The following is a 21,739-nucleotide window of genomic DNA, read 5'->3' as shown; positions in this document are numbered from 1 at the left end:
ATGCAGGCTTCCCTCCAGGTGCCTCTTCATGCCTGTCTCTGTGGACGGGGGAGCCCAGTTCTAGTGGCTTGGCTGGCCTCGGCCCCTCTGCCTGGTCCCAATCTGTTCCACTTGTGATGGCAGGATAGCACTGAGACCTGCCAGCTTATTCCACCCCAGAGCGTCGCGCCAGTTCCCTCGGGTGGGCACGACTCAACCTGGGGCACTCGCCATCTAAGGAGCAAACCCAGCCACGGGACTTGTTGAAGCTGCTTGATGGCCATGTGGGCTGGAAGGGGTTAACCAATTCCCCGCTTCCCATTGGGCGAAGGGGATTTCGCTTGTTCCTCCAACCAATCGTCCCCCTTCCCTGCAGCAGCTGCTGTCTCATGACTGGCTCCGTCTCCTGGAAGGTGGCTCTGCTCTCGAAGCCATAAAGAAAAGGAGCAGAGACGCGGCAGCAGTGCAGGGAGCTCCAGCTGCTGGGAGCCAAGGCAGAGAGGGGGCAGCTGTACCCCCTGCCCCGCGCTCAGCCAGGGAAAATGAGCTGCCCGTCCACCCAGAGCGGGGAGCAGATCGAGCCGCTCAGGTACCTCAGGTGAGTGGAGCTGCAGGTGGGAGAGCAGCTTGGCTACAGGGGAAGGGTCTCGTGCTAGCTGGTGTTCCGGGCACTGTGGGACCAGAGGGTGCCCCAGTGGGAGCCCATGGGAGGGGACAGGACCCCCAGGCAGTTGGAAGCCTGCAGCTCCATCGCTGATGCAGAGCGGATTAGGGTGGGCAGGGAAAGTTTCTGCACGAGCAGGGGTGGCTGGAGCAGGTGCCTATGCTGCTGGAGGGCTGCCCGCACCCCTTTCTTGCTACCGCTGAGCTTGGGTTAGGAAGCTGAATTCCCCTTTGGTTCTGCAGGGCACGGGAGGCTGGATGTGGACAGAGTGGGCACAGCCTGGGCTAGCTTGCCAGGGAGCGGGCAGGGCACAGCAGAGTTGCTGACCCAAAGAGGGGTTGGAGCCCTAGGGATGTTGGAGGGTTTGTTCCTGGACAGAGAATAGAAAGTGCCACCCTCTGCCCTGATTTCTATGCCACAGCTGGACTTGGGCATGGGCAGGGAATGGCCTTGCCGCAGCCCTGCCACCCTGCCCACTAGAGCCCTCCCTGCCATGCCCACAGGCACTGGTGTGAGGTGCAAGCCAGTGCTGGATCTCTTCCTACAGCATCTTCTATTCAAAAGTGCTGGCAGACACTCTCCTCTGAGCCACCTGCTGTGTCCCTGCCCTTCGCCCCGGGCACTCGGGAAGCAGAGAGGCACTAAGCCGTGGGCGTGCTGAGCTATTTTGGGTTCCACAGGGGAGGGAGGGCTGCCTCGGTCCATGACAGTGTGCCCGTCCTGGCCCTGGCTGAGGCGCGACGGCTGACTCTGGGTGCTGTTTCTGAGCACACCCTTTCCCTGTTGTCACCACTCCCTTGATGAGCTGGTCAGCGGGTGCTGGTGGCCTGTGAGCTGTGCTGTTCTCGGGCACTAGCTCTCGGCTGGTCTGCGGGCAGACGGCGCCAGTTCCGAGCACTCCCCTGTCTCTTGTGCCAATGAGCCCCGTGGGTACTTCGGTAGCTGGAACGAGCAATTCCCACAGCTGACAGGTCCCGGGGCTGGCATGGAATCTTAATCGGCTGCACCCACTGGGGCATCCAGCTGCCACCTTTAGCAGCGGTTTTTGTCCCTTGTCTCTGGCGCACAGGAGGTGTGGTGGCTCAGCAGGGCTGCGGGAGGTGGCCAGAGCACCTCCTGTGTGCCAGAGCCTGGGATGGTCTGGATTAGTGCAGTCGCTGTGATCTCATTGGGGAGCCCAGGGCGGGGTACCAGGGCCAAGGAGAGAAGAAACTTCCATTCTCAGTCCCTGGCGGGAGGATTGGCTGGGCCCCTCCACATTTGAGCAGAGGGGCGGCATGGAGGAAGCATGAGGTACAGCCCACAGCCTCTGGGGGCGTCACCCAGCCCTGCCCCCACGTGCAGAGGGGCTGTCAGCTACTCGGGCCTCCCGGCCCTTCTAGGGACGCCTCTCTCGGGAAGGAGAGAGAAATCGTGTGGCACTTGTATCAGGGACACAACGATGCACCTCAGCCTTCATGCTGACGGGACAAGCTGACGAGAGCTGTTCCCCATGGGCCCCCCACAGGCTGACCTGGAATGGAGCACACCCCAGAGCATCATCTCAAAGCCAGGATTACCGGGATGGGCCAGCTGGCATCTCCCTGCCCTGTGGGAGGACCCACCTGCCAAGCACCCCTGGAAATGGGACCCTGAGCCTGCCCTCTTCCACTCCCAGCTCCTGGGAGCCGAGTTGTCCTGGAGCTGGAATATCCCCAGCTGGGCCAGGGCCCTGCTTAGGGTGGCTCCTGCAGGCTGGCCCGGGGCAGGTTGGGGGACCTGCTGTGTGCTGGGGGTCATGCCCCATCAGGGCTCATGTAGCAGGAGCTAAGAGACATCGCTGTTCCGGCTCTAGACTGGTCTCTGCCCCCACTGGGCCTGTTCTGTCTGCTGGGGTGGGGCAGCTTCCTCCTGAGAGGGGCCCTGAACACTGCTCCATCCACCCAGGCCAGTGGCTCCTGCATGGCCCGGGGCCAGGTGCTCGGGAGGAAGGTGACCTCCCCCTACAGAGGCTGCGGCTGGGGGAGAAGAATCCGGTGTCCCTGCAGCAGGTGGGGTTGGGGGGAGCGCTGGCTGCGTCCTCTCCAGACATGGCTGCACAGGGAGGATTGAACTGGCCAAGCCCTTGTGTGTGGGGTGGCAGGGACTAGGACCTGGGAACCCTCGTCAGGGTGAGCTCAGCCAGCGGGGGCAGGTGGCACCCTGGGGCAGGGGGGTGTTTCCATGGTGCTAGCAGCACAGAACAAGTGAGAGGAGATGCGGAAAGGGTGGAGGCAGTGTGGCCTAGTGGCTAGGGCTGCTGGCCTGGGGCTCGGGAGCCTGGGGTTCTATTCCCAGTTCTGTTACTGATCTGTTGGGTGACCCTGAGCATGTCCCTGCCTCTCCTGGTGCCTCAGTTTCCCCTCCCACTCTCTCTTTTCAGACGGTGAGCTCTTTGGGGCAGAGCCTGCTGCTCACGGTCTGTGCAGCGCCTGGCATGGCAGGGCCCTGATCTCAGCTGGGGCGACTGTAATACACATACTAGATAGCAGCCTAGGCTGATGGCACATAGGGCCTTCCCGGCAGTCTCCAGCCACCTGCTCCATCTGTCTTGGCATCAGTCTGCTCCATCAGCTGCTAACTGGTGCTTCCGAAGAATGCAGCTTCCCCCCCATAGTGCTGCATCTCAGCCCGCACAGAGCTGCGGCCAGCGAGGGTTGTGATGGTACGAACTTCACCACACATCCCCTCGCCAGCTGTTAGCCGCCTCGCATGGATTCCAGGGAGCACTGAGTGCTGGTGGCACCTTCTCTCCTCTGGGCCCCCAGGGCTGCTTCTTCCTTGGCTGATGGGCCTGGGCTGGCCTTGCTAGTGGATGGAACAGCTCCGGGAACTGTCCAAGGTACAGAGGGAGTTTGGGGGGAGCCACGGCGGATGCAGAGCCGGGCAGCAGCCATTTGCAGATGCCCTGCTCCTGCTGTGGGCGTGATCGGATGCAAAGGTCCCTTTAGTGCCAGGTTGGGGGCCCCTCCTGGTGGTACTGGGCTCCTGGCTGAGGTACGTCGGGGCTGAGTAGGCCCCTGGCAGGTGCAGTGCAGGGGAAAGTCTCTCCCCACACATCAGGGCTTCTCCAGGCGTGAGCACATGGCGACCCAGCCTGGGGCGACGATATAATGAGCATCTTCAGCAGTCGCTCCCGCTCCTTGCAGCTCTGTTCTCCTGAGGCCCCTGGCACCAGGTCATTGGCATGGTAGAGCTGTGCGATTAATCAGGCTGGATCTAATCAACAGGCCCAGGTCATAATTACCATGTGTTCTTGGGCGCCCTCTCTGCTCTGTGCCTAGTGGAAATGTCTGCATTATACACAAAGCTCTTTGCCAGCCTCCTGTGAGTGCAAGAGTAGGGAGCTCTAGGTTGGGAATGGGGTCCCCAGAGTGGGGATAGTGGGGGCTGTGGGTCAGGATTGAAGAGCCATTTAATGCTCTTAGTGGTGTGAGAGGCTTAGGCCAGGTCCGTGCTAGGGAAGATTGGCTGGAGCAGTTATTTCAGCATAGCTATACCAGCACATTCTCCTGGGCGGGGGCTTTTGTACCAGTTCCCTGAGCAAAATAAGCGATCCTTGTAAACGTACTTGTGGGTGGGGCTCACTGTGGCTGCACTGGGGCTCTTGCCGGGTTAGAAATGTCACCAATCAGCCCCCTAACCAACCGTGCTACCCCAGCAAAAGTGTCTAGTGTTGGTCCAGCCCAAGGTTTGGGGGGCTGGACCCCTAGGGGTTTTGCAGAGATGCTGGCTGCTGAGCCGGGAGCTCCAGCCAAGGGTGACCATGTGGGACGTGGAAGGTTCTGGCTGGAGACCGAATCCTTGATTGCTCACTGAACCAGGGGGCTGGGCCAGCGTCCGCACAGCTCCCCCTGCCTGAGTTAAGGCCTGGGGACCTTGCTGGACCTCTGACCTGAGCACAGGCTGGGAAGCAGCCCCTAGCTCCCATCTGTGCCGGGGGTCAGGGACAAGGGTGACTCCATGTGGGAGCTTCTAGGCAGCTTGGCGCTGCTGCGCCGGAGGCAGTGCAGCTTCCCGGATAATTGCAATGTGTTTAGCTGTAATTACAAAATTAAAAAGCGATTGAGGGAAGATGGATGGCTGTGAAGGGGAGTTCGCTGTGAAAGGCAAACCCGGGCTTAGCTGAAAGAGAAACCTGCCCGTGGCTACTGCTGGGAGCTGAGGCGTTCGGAGGCCTGGGGCTGCGGCTCAGGATTGAGGGTCATCTGCCTCACCCTCGATCCTGGCGCCTGCCCCCAGTGCCCTGCCGTGGTGTTACTTCTGTTCTGGTCAGTGAGCCACCAGTGAGGGGTGGGGCAGAAGTGGGAATGGATTTGGGGGGGGGGGGGGGGGCTGCCAGAGCCATCCCTGCAGATGAACTGGAAGCTGGTGTGGGTATCCCCGACGGAGTCATTCGTCAGCTCTTGAGCCGCCTTCAGCTGCCAGCCATGGAGCTGCTTAAAATCTGGATGGCTTTGATCACCCCTCTGGCTGCTCCCAGGCATGGCCTTAAATGCTGCCGGGATCGATTGATGCTTGGCGTGGCCAGTTCTGCCTTGAGACGTCCCCGTCGCCCCTGGGCTCACTCCTCTGGAGACTGGGAACATGGATAGCGCTGGCCTCTGGGGTGTCTGCAGACATGGCCTTGCCCCCCCAGTGCACAGCGGGCAGGGGCTGCAGATTTTGTCCCCCCCACCAAGGATTTTCCTGGGGCTGGTTTCCCACCATCCCTCTCCCCAGCCCTATGGGATGTTGCACTGGATATTTTAGTTTACCCTGGTGGGGACTGTCGCCCTAGCAGATGCTCTGATGTGCAGGGAGAGTGAATTTAGCCCAGGCAAAAGGGCTCTGAACTCCTGCCTTTGCTTTGGCCCCAACCTGAAGCCTCAGGAAGCATCACGGAGCTCCCCAGTGCCATGCGGATAATGCCAGCGCACGGCCTGGTGCCCACTGCATGGCTGGTCAGCCCCGACCTCCCGCAGGCTCCTGTGGGTGGAGGAGGGGCTCAGAGCTGGAGCAGCTGCCGTTGCTACGGAAACTGCTTCCCGGGTATCCATGTATTCAGCCAGCTTGTTTGCTAGTGGGCGCCCACCCAGCTCCCTCATTGTCAGTGAGGCAACAGAGACGGGCTGGCTGGGGGGGCAGGGTTCTGGGGGATGAGCTGTGAGGGGATGAACCAAGAGCCCCCCCAGCTCTTACCTTGACAATACCCAGGCTGCTCCCACATCTCCCCACCCAGCGATGGGGTCAGAGTGTGTGTCGGCAGGGGGGCTTGGTTTGTGATGGGGAGCACTGTGGGGGACGGGGCAGACACAGCGGGTCGTAGGGGACAGGGGTGAGGCAGACGGGAGCGCCATGGCGGGCAATGCCGGGATGCGGATCCCCTGTTGCTAGGGGCTGAAGGCTAAAATAGGGTTTTTTTTTAAACTGGTATCTTACAAACCCTGGGTATAGAATTGCAGCTCCGACTCCCCCCCTCCCCCCCGGCTGCCCCTGAATCCGCCCTGTGGAGGTGGCGATGGGAGAGGGGCCCTGCTTGTGCCCCTTGCATTTGTGCTGCGTCCATCTCCCCTGCCCCCAAAGGCCTTCCAGCATCTGCATTTCTGGCATTACGACAGGTTCCTGCTGGGCTCTCAGACCCAGTCCTCCCCGGGGTCACATCCAGACATCCCCCTGTCCCTCCGAGGGGATAGGGCAGCGGGGAGGGGCTGCCTGCCTGGCTGCTTTGCTTGCAAGCGGTTCGTCCAGGGTTAAACTGCTTTTGGTCCCTGGGGAGTCTCCATTTCCATTGCCCTTGGAAAGCCTGTTCTGGGAGCTGATTAATCATTAATATGCCCCTGGTGGCAGCTCAGCCCTTAGCCCTGTGCTCTGCTTCCAGAGGACGAGCCTGGCTCCATGGCTGTGTAAGACAATTGCCGCTGGACTGGCAGCTGCCTCTGCACGTGCAAAGCAGCCTGGCTGATGGACAGCACCTTGCTGAGCCTGGCCCTGGGGCACTTTCAGCTCAGGGGAGCTAGGCTGGCAAAGTGGTTTGAACCCAGAGTGAGCTGTGTCTGTGCCCATCAAGGTCCACTAGCATCAGGCGTGTCAACCCTAGGGCTTTGCACTCCTGCAGCTCGGTTGGCTGCCATCCCAGGGCAGAATGTGCCTTGGTTCAGGGCTTAGTTTGTAATGAAAGAGGTGCTGGGGCTCCAGCAAATTTTTTTTACTTCAGCCCTGGCACAAATGAAGCACTGCCTTGGTTTGCTTTTTTGGAGCCTTTTATTTAGCTGGGGCCAGTATAATCCCATCTTCAGCCCTGCTTCTCCAGAGTTAGCACAGAGTTAGTTCCATTTCCATTGGTGTCGGCTGGAGCTGTGGCTCCTCCGCATTTCCAAAACCAGGCCTCCCTGGTGTTTGGGGGGTGTTTGAATCCAGGCGACAATCATGAGTTTGTGAGATTTGGCTTAAGCATTGTGAGATTTTTAAAAGAACACATGTTGGGTTCTGTTTATTTGCCTTCTGGCCTTTCAGCCTTTAAAGGCCACGTTTTCAAGCTTTTCCCTGTAACCAAGCTGGCCCGAAACTGACCGTTTTGGAAATGAAAGCTCAGAATCTGGTGTGTTCACCTGAGTTTAAGAAAAACAGCAACAGCGGTGAGGATACAACCACGTGAGCCGGCAACTCTGAAAACCCGTCCCTGACTTTTTAAAAAAAACATTTCTTTTGTCTCTAAGCGTCTAGAAACCTTTTCCAGTGAAAACGGTGGCGGTTTAGACCTCTTGTCAGCCCTCCTTGAACTGGGCTGCAGTTTGGCATTTGGAATCCATCAAACACACTTTCTCCCAGCCGCGTGTTTCCTTTTGCTAGGAGAAGTTACTTACACTCAAACAACAACAGTGACCAACAGGGAGCAAATGGAGGGTATAAATTATTAAGTGAGCGTTTTTTCCCTTGTGCTAATGAATTTCCCCCGAAGTCTTTCTCTCCCTCACTTGCTCACACACCCCCTTGCTACAAAGAGTGACCTGAAAGTGCAGTTCCACCATTAACATATCCTTTGTGTCAGTTACCACAGCAACTATTAGTGGGTGTTCTTAAACTGACAGCCTTAAAAAACCAATGCAATGACATTAGCGGCGTTTGCACCTGCGCCTCTAACTAGTTTCTCCGTCTCTTCTCCAAACAGCAGGGAGGAGGATGCTAAAGGGGTTTGAAGAATCCAAACTTGCGGGGAATGGGGCCTCTGGGAAGGGACTTGAAGTTCCAGTCTGTGCCATTTCACGGCCCCGTTGCTACTAGATTCGTGCACGCAAAGGCAAGGCCCAGCCATGCGTGATTAGCCGTCCAAGCTGAGTCTAAAATCGCTGCTCTGCTGATGGGCAGGACATTAAAACCTTGGGCCCTGCGCTACTCCGCCCTGCCCAGCAGAATCCTGGTCAGTGGATGCTCACTTGGGGGAATGAGCGTGTCTAGCTGGGCTGGACTGCTCAGATGCGGCCCCACCAGTGCACCAAATCCCACCTGATGGTGGGACTTCGAGTCCCAGCCCTGCCGCTGACTCCTGGTGTGACGCACAGACGCAGAGCCAGTCTCTGCCTCTAATTGCTCACGCTCTAAATAGATCAGACAGGCGAGGCAGGGCGAGGGGAGGGGCCTAGCCCATGGTCCTGGGTCCTAGGGCTGCACCCTAGTCACCTGGCCACGCTGCTGAGTGCTGGAGAAACGGATGTGAAAATAGCTTGATGAAAACAGGGCCAGGCCAATGAGCAGCCACCACAGCTGCCTGCTGAACAGACTCTATGCTGGGGCAATTTCCCTTCAAATCCAACCCCTTCTGTGGGCATGGGGCCCGTTCCAGCGGCTGGCAGGGTGCGAGAGCCATTTCCTTTGGGCTAACGCTCGTGGCTAGGCCTGCAGCTTGTGGTGCTCGGGGATCAGTCAGGTCCTTGCAAGAGCAGAGCTGTGTCCGGTTCCAACTGGTTGAGGAGAACAGGAGCTTCACAGCGCCCTGTCCAGACTCACTGTCTGGGGCGCTCAGCCCTTAAAGGCACAGACCCCAGTGCCACAAACCCGGCCAGCGGCACTCCTTGGCTGCTGTGCGTTACAGCTGAGCGTGCCGCACAGCACTGTTTGGAGGACTCACAAGACATTTGGGGGGAGTTCTTGCGCCTGGAATGGAAAGGGTGGAAATATGTTGATTTTTTTTTTAACAACCGTCTTTTCTTCTCATGGTTCATTAGGCCTTGGAGTTAAATAAGTGTCATTGAAGGGGGTGGGGGGGGGGGAGAACATCCATTAAGCAAAATCCCTTTCCCATTCATTTGCATCATTAGCTCCCTGAAACCTAATGCCGGCAGTTAAATGTCAACACTGTTGACTCTTTCACTGCTTGCCAGTGTACACAAGACACTAGAGGGCTGAATATGTTATGAAGGGCTCCATGCTAGGCTGGGAGTGGCATCTCATGGTGGTGCCTGGAGGGGGTAGACCTGGAGGTGTGGGCGGAGCCTGGGAGGATATCACCGGGTTTTTTTCCCAGCCTGACCCCTCCCAGCAAGAGTGAAAGAAGATGGTTCCCCTGGTTTAGAGGCAGAAAATCTTTTTTAAAGACACACAGGACTGTAATAAGGGGCTTTTGTTAAGTGTGAGTACAAACGCAGCTGTTAACAATACCCATAATGACAGGGACACTGTGCATTAATGACCAAAATAATTGCCTTTCTCCGACTGCCTTTGAAGGGGGGGGGGGGGAAGAATCGGATCAACCTTTGGCAAGCAAATGCTTTGTGCAGCTTTTTTAATACAGATGTCCCCTCCCACCCCACCTCCCCATGCTGCTCTGACACTAATTGAAAATTGACTTTAGCATTTACTGTATTATTTCAATGTTACATATGTATATCTGCCTCCCATCCAGCCCCTGATGTGCAGCATCCCAAAATATCCACCCATTAAACATTCACTCATCTCCTGGCTGATAGGTACCTCTGTGTTCTGCCATTCTTGAATTCCCTGTGCGAATTAAATGGAATGAGATTAATCTCTCTAGAGAGCCCAAAGCTGGGAGAGGAAATGGGAAAATGTATTTAAGAGTCTGGTAAGGAGGAGCGAGAGATAATAGCTTCTATCTAATCTACCAATCTATTTTTAGCCTTGCTCGTTTTTCCTCGTTTCACAAAAATCTAATGCGTTGGGCTTCCGGAACGTCTTTTGTCTAAATGATCTCGAAGCTCTTTAGCGTCAACCCTCAGTGATCCCACTTTTGTGGGTGGGGAAACTGAGGCACGGAGGCTAAGTGACTTGCCCCAGGTTAACGAGCTAGTTATTATAATTTGTATGACAGTATCATCTAGAGGCCTCAGCTGTGTTTGGAGCCCATTGTGCTAGGTGCTGTACATACATGTAAGAGAATAGATAAGACTAGACAGACCCAGGAGTGGGAGAAAGCCAGGATCAGTATCTCCGTTTTACAGGAGGGGAGCTGAAGCCCAAATCTTCAAATGATTTTCAAGGGCTCTGATTCTCCAAAGGGCTCCATCGCCATCAGGCAGAGCTGTTTGGACCACTCTGGCCCAAGTGACTGTCCAAGGTCGCCCAGGGGAGTCAGTGGCAGTGCTGGACATTGAACCAGGGGCTCCTGAGTTTCAGTCTAGCTCGTCAGCTGTAAACCCCCAATCATCCTTCCCGTTGGTAGAACTGCCATGCGGCGCCGAGACTCCAGGCTGCTTCTCCGGGCTCCAGTGAGTTTTGCAGCACAAGTGTTTGGAACCGAAAAGGAGGCCCAAATGGCTGTGAAATAAACCCCGGGGTGACAGAGTGCGGCAGCGCCAGAGCTGAATGATGCCCCATCTCATCCGCTCAGCTTTAAAACACTCCCGGATGCACTGAACTTTGGGATGTGATGAGCTGGGCGCTGAGGCTGGGCTCAGGGCGGCTTGTGGATATCGGTGTCTTTTCAAGCCAGGCTTTGAGTGGCTGGGAGTGGAGGAAGCCTGCAGAAGAAGGGTTCCATGCTGCTGCTTTTGGCGGCAGGGCTGTGGAGCCCTTTGCCAGGACAAAGCTTTCCCACGCGATAAAAACCTTCAATATCCTCCCCTGTGTGTGTGCCCCCAACCTGGGATTTAGAGGAATGCCACTACGGGGCCAAGGTCTCTGTAGCAGGGGCTGGGCCCCCTGGGCTGGAATTCACTAGGGGGCACCAAAGGACTAGGAAAATGCTCTTCATTTGTTGAGCCATCCAGCAGCAGAGGAGCCTCTGAAGGAAGAGAGATGGGAGAACAGAGCAGGCCTGATCCAGCCTCCTAGGGAGTGCCCCGGACTGGGCCTCAACTGAGCCGGGGTCTGGTCCTGGCTCTGCCACTGGGATATTAGCACTGGGCTAGTCACGTTGCCTGTCCACGCCTTAGTTTTCCATCTGTAAAATGGGAGCAATCTATGGATGAAAAGCACTAGATGAGGGCTGAGGATTATGACGCTGTGATGCTTAGGCAGCATGGTCCAGGAATTTGGTGCTATTCCCAGGGGTGACCCTGGGCAAATCACTGCCTCTCTCCATGATGCTGTTTCCCCTCCCACGCCGTGTTTCTTCGGGGCAGGGACTGTCTGACTATGGGTTGGTGTGGTACCTCCCGTAACCGGGCCCTGATCAATGGGGACCTCCGGGTGCAACTGTAACATGAGCACTTGGCGATGATAATCCTCTGCTCTCGTGTCCGCTGATCTAATACCATTATGTTCAGCGGAGTTACTTCTGAATGACACCCACATTGGGCATCGCCTGCTTTTCTGTTACATGAGAGGGAATTTCTGCAATTTCCTATTCCAGATGAATTTGGGGAATTGTGCTCGAACACCAGCTGCTGGAGGAAACCCTCTTGCCCATCTGTTGTTTTGGCTTATAATTAAATTCCAAGAAGCTCTGGGTTTGGAACTAAGAAATGCCTGAACTGACTTTAAGCATCAGGTTGTTAGCAGCAAATTAACGCTAAAAGAACACTTCCACTTTGCCCATGAAGCTGTGTTATTACTGTTACCCCTGGGTACCATCTAGTCTAACAACAAGAATTGCCGTTACTCATGGCATCTTTCTGAAGCAATTACCGGGGCCTCTCAGTGCTCCACACAATGGGGACTTAATTCCGGAATTAGGTTTTGAGCGATGAGTCATGTCAGTAGAATATTGTGGTGGAATGGCAAAGTGCATCTGAATTGCGGCCTGCATCCTTCGTTCTTGATTCAACCTTTGCCACTGAGGCCTGGGGTCCAGGAAACCAGTTGGAATCAATGGAGCTATACCAGCTGAAGGTCTGGCCCAGTACATGCATGTTTAGACCACACATCAACACGCGTAGGGAATGGATTTAAGAAACTCATTTCAACTTGGCTGGCCCAATTTCATCAAGCAAATCTGTATCCAGGGATGAGCGGCAGTGAAAGCCACTAATTTAATGCATAAACTTAGTGAGGAGTGCAGCATGTCAATTAGTCTCTTGTGTGCGATAATTAGCTCACATCCTATGGCATCACTAAAATTTCGTTAGGGGACTTGGTCACTAGAGCTCTGATCATGCTGTTGGCAGCTTCCAGCTTTCTCTTGGTTTCAAACATGATTTTGTGACCGTCATTCGCTTCTCAGCCAGCTGGCCCAATAATCCAAAGTGCGCCGAACTTTGCAATAAGGTTCCAGCTTCAGCCATGGGGGGAGGGGGTCTGTGTGTGGTTAGGATTGTCGACTAAGTTCTTTGGCCCAGATGCTCTCTTCTTGCCCCCTAAGATATGCTCAGCGCAGCTCAGCCTTCTTCTCATGGTGCATCTGTGGAAGCTCCAGCCCATCACCAGCTGGCCGTGGTCTATGTTGTGAATTCGAGTCATTCAGGGGCACGCCACTCTACGCTTCCAGCTCCCTACACCAAGTGAGAGGGGGCAGCTGGCCAAGGAACCAACTACGCCACTTGATGCCTCTATGCCTGAGTGCTGCAAAGTGGCTGGAGCAGAGGGAGAGAATCTGGACCTTCAGAGGCTATTCAGAGTTGACCCTGGATCAGATGCTGCAATTCACTTTGTGCTATGCCAGAAAATAGGCGATGGGCTGATGCTGAGTTTTGTTGCCTGCGGTAACCTGCTGTGATAGAGTTTTGGACACGCCCCTCTGAACACAAGTAACAGGGTGACGTAGATTTAGATCATTTTTAAACTAAAAAAAGGCCTTTAAGCTGGCTTGGATGGGGGAGCCTCAAAGAGAACAGAGGGTTTGGACTCAGATAAACACGCAGCCGTCTGGATGCATCAATCCCTTGCCTGGTATCGGAACATTTGAGAACCTGCAGATGGCTTTCGTTCTAAAACAGAGTCTATTTACATTAGGGGCTGCTACAAATCATAAATAATAAAAACCTGTGCCCCGTGGCTGATGTATTACAGGTGCGGTACCACTTGCTGCCACTGGGGGGGCGAAATACACGGATCTGTCTAGTTCAGTTTAGCTCCAGGGAGGGAGACCATGGTGCTGGCCCCTTTATGGCTTCTCAGGCTGCTGGCGCGCTCTGATCACCAGCCACCGCAGCACCGCTTTGCCCCAGCTCTGGCGGTGGCCATGACCCAGGCGTTGCTGCGGCCGCGCTTGGTAGCTGTATTTGAGAACGGGACGGATTCCTGTCCGGATCTGAAAGACGCACACGGCCCAAACCAGTCCCCGAGCAGCTGCCTCAGGAGAACAGGGGCAGCCTCCGATCTCGACCGCCACCATTCAGTGGCTCCAGGGCGCAGGTGGAGCCAGGCCGAAACAGCCAAGTGTTTGCGGTCGCTGAAGATCCGCTGCGTGGTTTAGCCGGCCGTGCTGGCAGCGAGGGTCAATGCGCTGGGCTCCTGGCCCACTTCGGCACGTGTGCAGAGGCTGCAGCTGGCTATTTTAGCGCTGATTAAACAGATGGTGGAAATGTCGCGACCGGGCCCTTTCTACTCGACAGCAGCAGCTCGCTGCGGAGGCACGCGGGGATGAAACCTATTTCAAAGGGCTGGGATCAGCTCAGCCTCGCAGACATTTTGTCAAATAACAAAACGTACAGTGAACGTAATGATCTAGAAAACCACTGATGCTGAATCCCCTTTGCTAGGGGAAGGGGCGACAGCGGGGCTCGAACCCCCAGATCAGGGAGCATGCACCTCCTTAGCTCTGCAACGAGCACCCTTCGCTCAGGGCATCAGCAGGCTCGAAAGCTGCTGCCCATTGACTAGCCGTTAGAGGGGGCAGAGCCACAGGGTGTGAGCCCAGGGTACGCTAGACGCTGCTTTCTACAGGGGTTTGGGCCACAGGAAACTTTTGGGCCAGGGTAGAAACTAAAACCAGGTCAGAACAAAGCCTCCAGCTCCAAACCCGCCAAATTCCCAAGCGTCCGAGAAAATAGCTTGGGAAGTTTCCAAAGGCCCCCGTGTTTGCGGCTCCGTGGTGCTGCCCGTCTTCCAAGTGAGTCTGGCTGCTGAGAGCACATTACCCCCCTCTGCTTTGCCGGCTTCCTCTGTGCAGCGGGGGCAGGCAAGGTCCTGGTTTAGGAGGGCTGGCAGAGGGCTGCATCACAGACCTCTTCTCCTAGGACCCGTCACGGCTGTGAAATAAGCCGGAGAGCTCTTGCAATCGATCCCAAAGGAGTGGTTGGGGTCCTGCCCCAGGCATGCTGGGATGAAAGCCAGGGCCTGTGGAATTCCCCACCTCCCTGTTGTCTGTCTGAGCCCAGGTTTGGTGACCCTCAGGACAGAGGTTAAGCCAGGCAGCTGGGGGAGAGGCCCAGGATCTGCATGAAGAGGCAGGCACAACCTCAGTTCACCTGGGCACTGTGCATGGGTGAGACGCTGCCCTGGCCTCAGCTGTTTGCCCGTTCTGGGCTGTCTAGTGTCTGAGCACGTCCCCTCCCCACACCAGGGAGCTGGGACGGTGTCATCAACTTCAGGGAAGGCAGTTGCTTGGGACACTAGAGCTCTGGGTGCAATTTCCAGCTGTGCCCCTGGCTCCGTGTGGGATCTTGGATCAGTCGCTCAGTTTGGATAACAACCCTTCCTTGGTCAGCCTGGTCTAGGTTGCAAACCCTTCGGGGCAGGGGCTGTTGCAATGGGCCTCTGATCTCAGACCGTGCCTTTAGGGGCTACTGTCCTGTGAATCATCACCATAAACCCAACCTGCCGGCTGGAGCTCAGAGACCCCCCGGGCGCTTTCCAGCAGTGAGGTTGGGCCTATTTCAGTTTCTAACCCAGCGGAATCTGCTGGGCCTTGGCGTCCGGTGGGCCTCTGTGACGTTATTGACATAAACTGGGACCATATAGATCATTGTTGCAACCAAGGTCCTGTAATGGCACGCAAATCTTGTATAAAGGGGGTCGAATGGGGTGTCTAAGACAAGGGTATGGTTTACTGGTTATTATTATGCTGTCTATATGTATGTATCAGTTTTGTAGTTGAAGTTATGAATATTGGCTCTATACTGTCTGTATGGCAAGTTTATGCTATGCTTCTGGGTGACATCCCAGAGAAGCTGGGATTAGCTCTGCCTCGCCTGCTTGATGGCCCATTAAGGACCATCAGCTATACAATGGACCCATTGAGAGAAGGCCAATATGCCTTCAGACTCAGCAAAGTATGCAGGGACTGGCCCATGTGACTCCAGGCTCCATTTTGCTGTAATTTTCCACAGTAAGAACAAAGAGGTGTTCTTACACCTGGAAAAGACTATATAAGGCTGATGCCTCATCTCCATTGGGTCTTCAATCCTGCTTCATACCTCTGGAGGGACTTTGCTACAAGCTGAAGCTTTGGACAAAGGACTGAGGACCCATCCCAGCGGGGGATGTATTCCAGAGACTTGATTTGAACCTGCAGTTTATTCTATCACTGCTGCAAGCCTGAACCAAGAACTTTGCCATTACTGTATGTAATTGATTCCATTTAACCAATTCTAACTCTCATCTCTATCTTTTTCCTTTTATGAATAAACCTTTAGATTTTAGATTCTAAAGGATTGGCAACAGCGTGATTTGTGGGTAAGATCTGATTTGTATATTGACCTGGGTCTGGGTCTTGGTCCTTTGGGATCAGGAGAACCTTTTTCTTTGACTTGGGTATTGGTTTTCATAACCATTTGTCCCCGTAACGAGTGGCACTGGTGGTAATACTGGGAAACTGGAGTGTCTAAGGAGATTGCTTGTGAGACTTGCGGTTAGCCAGTGGGGTGAGACCGAAGTCCTCTTAGTCTGGCTGGTTTGGTTTGCCTTAGAGGTGGAAAAACCCCAATCTTGGGCTGTAACTGCCCTGTTTGAGCAATTTGTCCTGAGTTGGCACTCTCAGTTGGGTTCCGCCAGAACCGCATTGTCACAGCCTCGCAGTGCAGATTATGCAGAATATAGAATTCTGGGCTGTCTGGGGTGGCCTTGGATGTTCATTAAGTGCTCAGGGCTACATTTAAATAACAGGTCTGGAAGCTGACTGAAAGCAAGGACATTTCACATTGAAGCTGCGTCCCTTGTGCCTGTTTTCCCAGTAGCCTAATTAACTGTCTGAGTTTGTGATTTGAATTGGGAGACAATTGTGGGCTCGTGGTTTGAGCAGGAGGGTGAGCGCTAGGAGGGGGTTCGAATCCCGGCTTTTCTGCTCAGTGGTGCCTGTGGCTATATGCACATTAGGCACAGGGCGTATCATTGGCATGGGTGCTGATGGGGGGGATAGGGCTGCCCAGAGCAGGAGAGCAGTTGGCCCCAGCTGCCTTGTTTGAGTGGGCCCCCAAACCGAGTGGCATAACTGGCGTTGAGGGGTCGCAGCTCTGCTCAGGTTTGGGCCAATGGCTCCTTGATGGAGGGACCGCTGGGCCAAACTTGAGTGGTGTTGCAACACCCAGAGCGGGGGGCCCTCCTGGTGGACCAGAGCCAAGTCGCCGCTGTGGTGAAAAAGTTCTGGGGATGCCCTTTCTGCTACTAACAACATCTGTGGCTTTAAGATGCCCTTTCTGTCTCCGTTTCCCCATTGATAAAGCAGGGATCATACTTGGCTATTTCATAGGGGTGTTGTATGGCTCGTAAAATGCTTTGCAAGTGGAAGGTGCTGAGTAGTAGCAGTGTATGTGGATGGTGGCTGATATACCCGGATCACCCACTATAGTGAGGCAGCCACCTCTGGGGGTGGGTGGTGGCAGCTGTTTAACAGACAGAAATAGATACATATTTTTTAAAACTCCTGGATGGCTTCATGGTTCCCTGTTGCTTTGCATACTGTGTGCCATTGACCCCCGTGCAAAGTGAGCGTGAAATACTACCAGCTCAGAATGGTAACAGTTCACACGCTCACTCTGCACTGGGACAATGACATGAAGAATTGGATCCTGGGTGTAAATGGATACAACTCCACCCACTTCCCAGCTTGCCCCAAATCTGACATTGACAGTGACCCCAGGGTCCTGGTGCCTTGTCCCCAAAGAACCCAGGCTTGTGGCAGTCGCAGCGAATTAGATTTCCCATTCAACTTTAATAACAAACGAAACGGCGTTGTCCTGAAGACAGCACATGTTTTTCTCTTCCTTCAGTCAGGTGATCCAACAGATGTGAACAATCATTGTCCACTTCCAAAGCCAGCATTTTGGGATCACTAGTGAATGAAAAAGTGACGTGTTGTTTAGCTTTTTGTAACGTACAGATTCCTCAGCGCGCAGTTTCCCCTAGCATGTTCTCCCGCCGCTGTACCACATGCAGGTGGCCGGGGCCGGGTGCAGAGAAGGGCCAGGTGTGTACAGCTCTGCCTTTCGATACGGCTGAGCCCAGATTAACCCTGCCAGGTACTTGTGGGAGCTCAGGTCCCTCCAAACCTGGATTTGGCAAACGAGCGAGGAGAGCTCGCCCAGAAGGATCCAGTGGCAGGGCTGACTTCTGAACTAGCAGCAGCCGGGTGGGAGGGCAGGAAGGGGCAATGGGGGGCAAGGCTGAGGTCTGGGATACGTAGCCGCTTAATAATTATTCCTTTCCTCCACCAAATACTGCCCTGTCGGGGCGGTGGGCTGAGATGTTACCCATCACGAGGGAAAGCCAGCGGGGCTGGAGATTGGTTGCAAGAGGGATTCCTTTGAGCCAACTCACTAGCAGGAGCATTTTTGCCGAGGCTGGTGCTTGGAGGGCCCCACGTCACAACACAGGCCTAGAATGTGAAGTGTAGGCAGCCGCTTTGGAAAGTCTGGGCCTGAGCGCGCAAGTGCAATACCAGGCTGCAGCGTGGGGGATACCACCGACATCCTCACAGCCCCTCTGCCTCTTGCCTTGCAGCCGCGTGGAGGCGGAAGCCATCGAGAAGGAGCTGCTGGAAGATTACAAATTTGGTCGGCAGCAGCTGATTGAGATCTGGGGACACGCCAGCGCCATGGCTGTGACCAAGGTAAGAGCAGCGCTGTGCCAGGAGGGGGCATGCCAGGGTTTAGAGCAGGGAGCTCTGGGGATTGTTACTCGCAGGGACCCCGGGTGTAAAGCCAGGGGCTTGGCTGGCATGCGAGCGTGCTCCCCTGGGCTGTTATCAGATGTGCTTCCTTTTCCTGTGGTCTCTTTCCCTCTCCCAGCCTGGGTTTTCTGTTAGCTTCCCCGTTCCGGACCAAACGCGAAGTGCAGTTTGTTGGAGGCACAGAAACGTCTGGGTAATTTTCTTCCTCTTCCATTGCTGTGACAGCCACCAGTTTGGCCAACAAAGCACGGATTGCACCAGGGACCTCAGAGCTGAAAGCACAAGTCTCGACAGGTTGAGCTACAGTCAGGCGCTGGAGCTGGTTCAGGGAGGGACATGTAATGGGCACTGACCAGTAGGTTTTGCCATCTTCACCTTCCCTGGAGCCAGCTGTGACCAGAATCACCTTGGTATTGGCTGTTTTCATGGTCATTCCCATGTGGACCAGAGCCCGAGGCTGTATCCATCCAGGACGGGCTGTTCTTTCCAGCAGACTCCAGCATTTTCAAGGCACTTTGGCTAACGTCAGGACCAAGCACGAACTGCGAACTTGTCCACACTCGCTCATTGCTAGGGTAACCCCCTTGCAGCTATTGCAACACGGATTTGCTTTGGGAATTGGCAAACGTGCTGAGGAAACGGGGCCAAGATTTGTCTTGTGCGCTTGCTGGTCTCCTGTCATGGGGGGAAAGACGCTGCCTGGGGGAGGAATGCTCTTAGAGAAGAAGGAATGCTCTTCTTTAAGAAGCTGGGATGGTTCTCCCCAGTTGCTGTCTCAGCCCCAAGGCTGATACCCTGAGAGAAAAAGGGTCAGCTGGCTTCTTGCTCCGGAATTACCAATCTCTCTTTCTGGGAGAATCAGCCAGCGGGGCCTGGGAAGCGCGTCCTCCCCTCAGACAGTGGAGCAGGGCAACATTTTTTGGCCCAAACTTTTTTGGGGCAAGAAAACAGATTCGGCAACCCTGAAACAGTTGGTGAATTTGTGTCAAATGGTTCATTAAAAAAAAAAAAAAATCCCCCCCAAATCCAAATGTTCCATTGCGACATTTGTTTCCATTTTTTGGTTCGAAATGACTCTTTGGAAATTTTCTTCTATTTGATGGTTGAAAAAAATCTCAATGTGCCCCCAAATCAAACCTGAATGTTTAATATCAGATCAAAGGAACCGCTGGGGTTTTAGTTTTGGAATTTCCAAAAAAAAAATTGGAAAAATTCCATTTTTGGTTCGACCCCCAAACAGATTTTTTTTTCTTTTTCTGATTTGTATGGAATTGTTGGCGAACCAAAAAAACCTGTCATTCACCCAGCTCCGTCAGAGACGCACTCAGGGCCTGGTGTGGCACTGCCTTCTCCCACTGCCAGGGGGACTGGCTATTGATTTCCTTCCAGCAAAGCATGCTGGGAATGGGAGGAGTCAGAGACCCTATAATAGTCCGGCCTCTTCTCCCTGCTGAGTTAGTGTGGCGAGAGCAGGGCAGGAGGCACTGTCTGAAGGTTTTACGGCCTGTTGGAGCTGTACTTCCTGGCTGGAGAAAGCCTTCTGGCTCTTTCCAAGAGGTTTTGGGGAAGTCACCGAGCACCTTTGGGGGACTGGATTCTGGGTAACTACACAGCCACCTGCTCCAACGGTGGCTTTATCTCTGCACTTCTTTATCCCACGGCTTCTAAGGTGAGCAGGACATCCTGACCCAGGACCATGGGCAACGATGGGCCAGTACCGTGTACTGGAGATCTCCTCTCCCATACACACCTGCTACCTACTGAGCAACAGGACAAAACTAACAAGTGGGTCAAACCTGCCTGGACGAGGTCATTCAATAGCATGTGACACATCCTGCAGTTTGGCACTTGTCAAGGCTTTATGGGCTTTGCAGAGACACAATGTAGAAGATTTAAAGAGGACATCACTGTTGATGGAGTGTAACATCTGTCAATATACCGTAGCATCTAGCATCGTCACATGTATCTGCAACAGTCAGGTAGTCTTGCCTTGGAGTGCTTAAGAATGATTATTGCTCGTAAAGGACTTATAGCTATATTGCGCCATTCATCTTGAAGGACACCAGAGTGCCTTACAAATGTATATACAGGCATTGCTTTGCCAGGCACTGACATGCACCCGCCTCTGGAGTGGCGCATGGCAGCTGTTTAGTAGCCACATAGCATCGCTCCACGCATCCGAAGGGCCAGTTCCTCATCTGTCACTCCATTGATGCCAGTGGAGCTAGATTGATTTACACCAACTGGGGATCTGGCCAGAAGTGAAGGAGACTACCATCTTCCCATTTAAAGAGTGGGCTGGGCAGGGAGGAGTGGGGGTTAAGGAGACAGAATGCAATGATCCAAACTGAAACTCTACCAGGACACAGGGTGTGATGCCCCTAGCCCTAGCGCACCTGAAAGGGTTTGAGTCAACAGATGTCTAGCAGCTAACAGCTCGTTAGTGGAATAAACCAGTCTGCAGACAGCTGTTTTGCTGCTGGTTCCCGGCTTCCCTACGGGATGCGAAGTGCAAAGCTACTGAAAGGTATGTGTGTGGGTGGGTGAGTCAGCTCCACTCCTAACTACTGCAGCAGAAACTTCTGTTCCGTGAGACGCTGTTGCTTTTCACTTTGGATCGTCAGCCGAACTGTCACAAGCCCCCACGTCTGAGTCGGTTCAGTCTTTGATTCCTGCTTTCACCTGAACATAGCAAAACCCGAGTCCGGGTGCAGGCTGGCCTTTGCTGGAACAGATTTTAATGCAAAAGCTAAATGTCAGCTCATAAATATTTAGCTCAAGATATTTCCACAGCAAATTTGCTCAGCAGGGGCTGAGACAGAGTTAGGAGCAAGAAGGTAACAAGAAGGGAGCCTGATTCTCATTCACACCCAGGCCCTTTTATGTGGCTTTAAAGCCCCTTTGCACTGCCAGTGTGGTGCAAAGGGGTCTTAGTGGAAATAGAAGAAGGTTCATATTTCCTTAACAAAGATGGGGCCAGATTTGATGGTGATGTAAGCAGTGGGGAAAGCTCCGTGTGGGTGTAAGCTGATCAGAACCCAGCTGAGCGTGGTAAAGTTGTGTAATGAGCACCCATCATGCATGCGATGGGAGTGCAGGAGCTTGGGAAAGCAGCCCCCTCACCCTCCCCGAGTGCAATGCAGAGCAATCCTGTCCTCACTGGACCCTGTACCTTCCAGCTAGCCCTATATGGTGTGTACCCTACACCCATTTTCCAACACCCCCCCCAATGCCAGGGCAGTGCCGCATGAGCCATCTTAGGGATGTGCTGGCAGGACAGGGGGCTCGGTCACGGGGCTGCCATCAGAGACAATGTGAACCACGCGGCTAAACCCCCCTCGCTCCACTGGCAGCTTCCGACGGGGAACGGTCTTGTGCCAGCCCGGCTGCAATTCCCAGCTCTGTCCCCCCAAGCGAGGCGAGATGCTGACAGGGCATCCCTGGCGTGTGTGCGCTGCTGGGCGGACATGATGACCCGGGCTGTGGCAAATCAGTGGTGAGTCAGACTGCAGATGGGCCAGGACTAAGTGGAATCGAGTTGGCATTTAAAGGGCCGGGGTGCTGGGCAGTGCTAGCACTTTGCATCGCCCTGTGGAAGAACCAGCTTGACCCTGCTGGTGGCTTCCATCTTGCAGCAGCAGCATCACCCACCCCTC

At 54.6% G+C, this 21,739-nt stretch overlaps 1 protein-coding gene across 1 annotated transcript in view; it reads left to right on the top strand.

Annotated features, from left to right (window-relative positions):
• Positions 1-521: 521 nt before the first annotated feature.
• Positions 522-21,739, top strand: part of YJEFN3 (YjeF N-terminal domain containing 3) — a 43,625-nt gene continuing 22,407 nt past the window's right edge. Inside the window, exons 1-2 of the mRNA XM_065421959.1 lie at positions 522-577; positions 17,915-18,023. Coding sequence (XP_065278031.1) covers positions 522-577; positions 17,915-18,023 — 165 coding nt within the window. The remainder of the gene's footprint in view (positions 578-17,914; positions 18,024-21,739) is intronic.

This window comes from Emys orbicularis, chromosome 24, assembly GCF_028017835.1.
Source record: "Emys orbicularis isolate rEmyOrb1 chromosome 24, rEmyOrb1.hap1, whole genome shotgun sequence".
Lineage (NCBI taxonomy): Eukaryota > Metazoa > Chordata > Testudines > Emydidae > Emys > Emys orbicularis.
The sequence above is the reverse complement of the archived record's forward strand: the minus strand, read 5'-3'. Positions and strand labels throughout refer to the sequence as shown.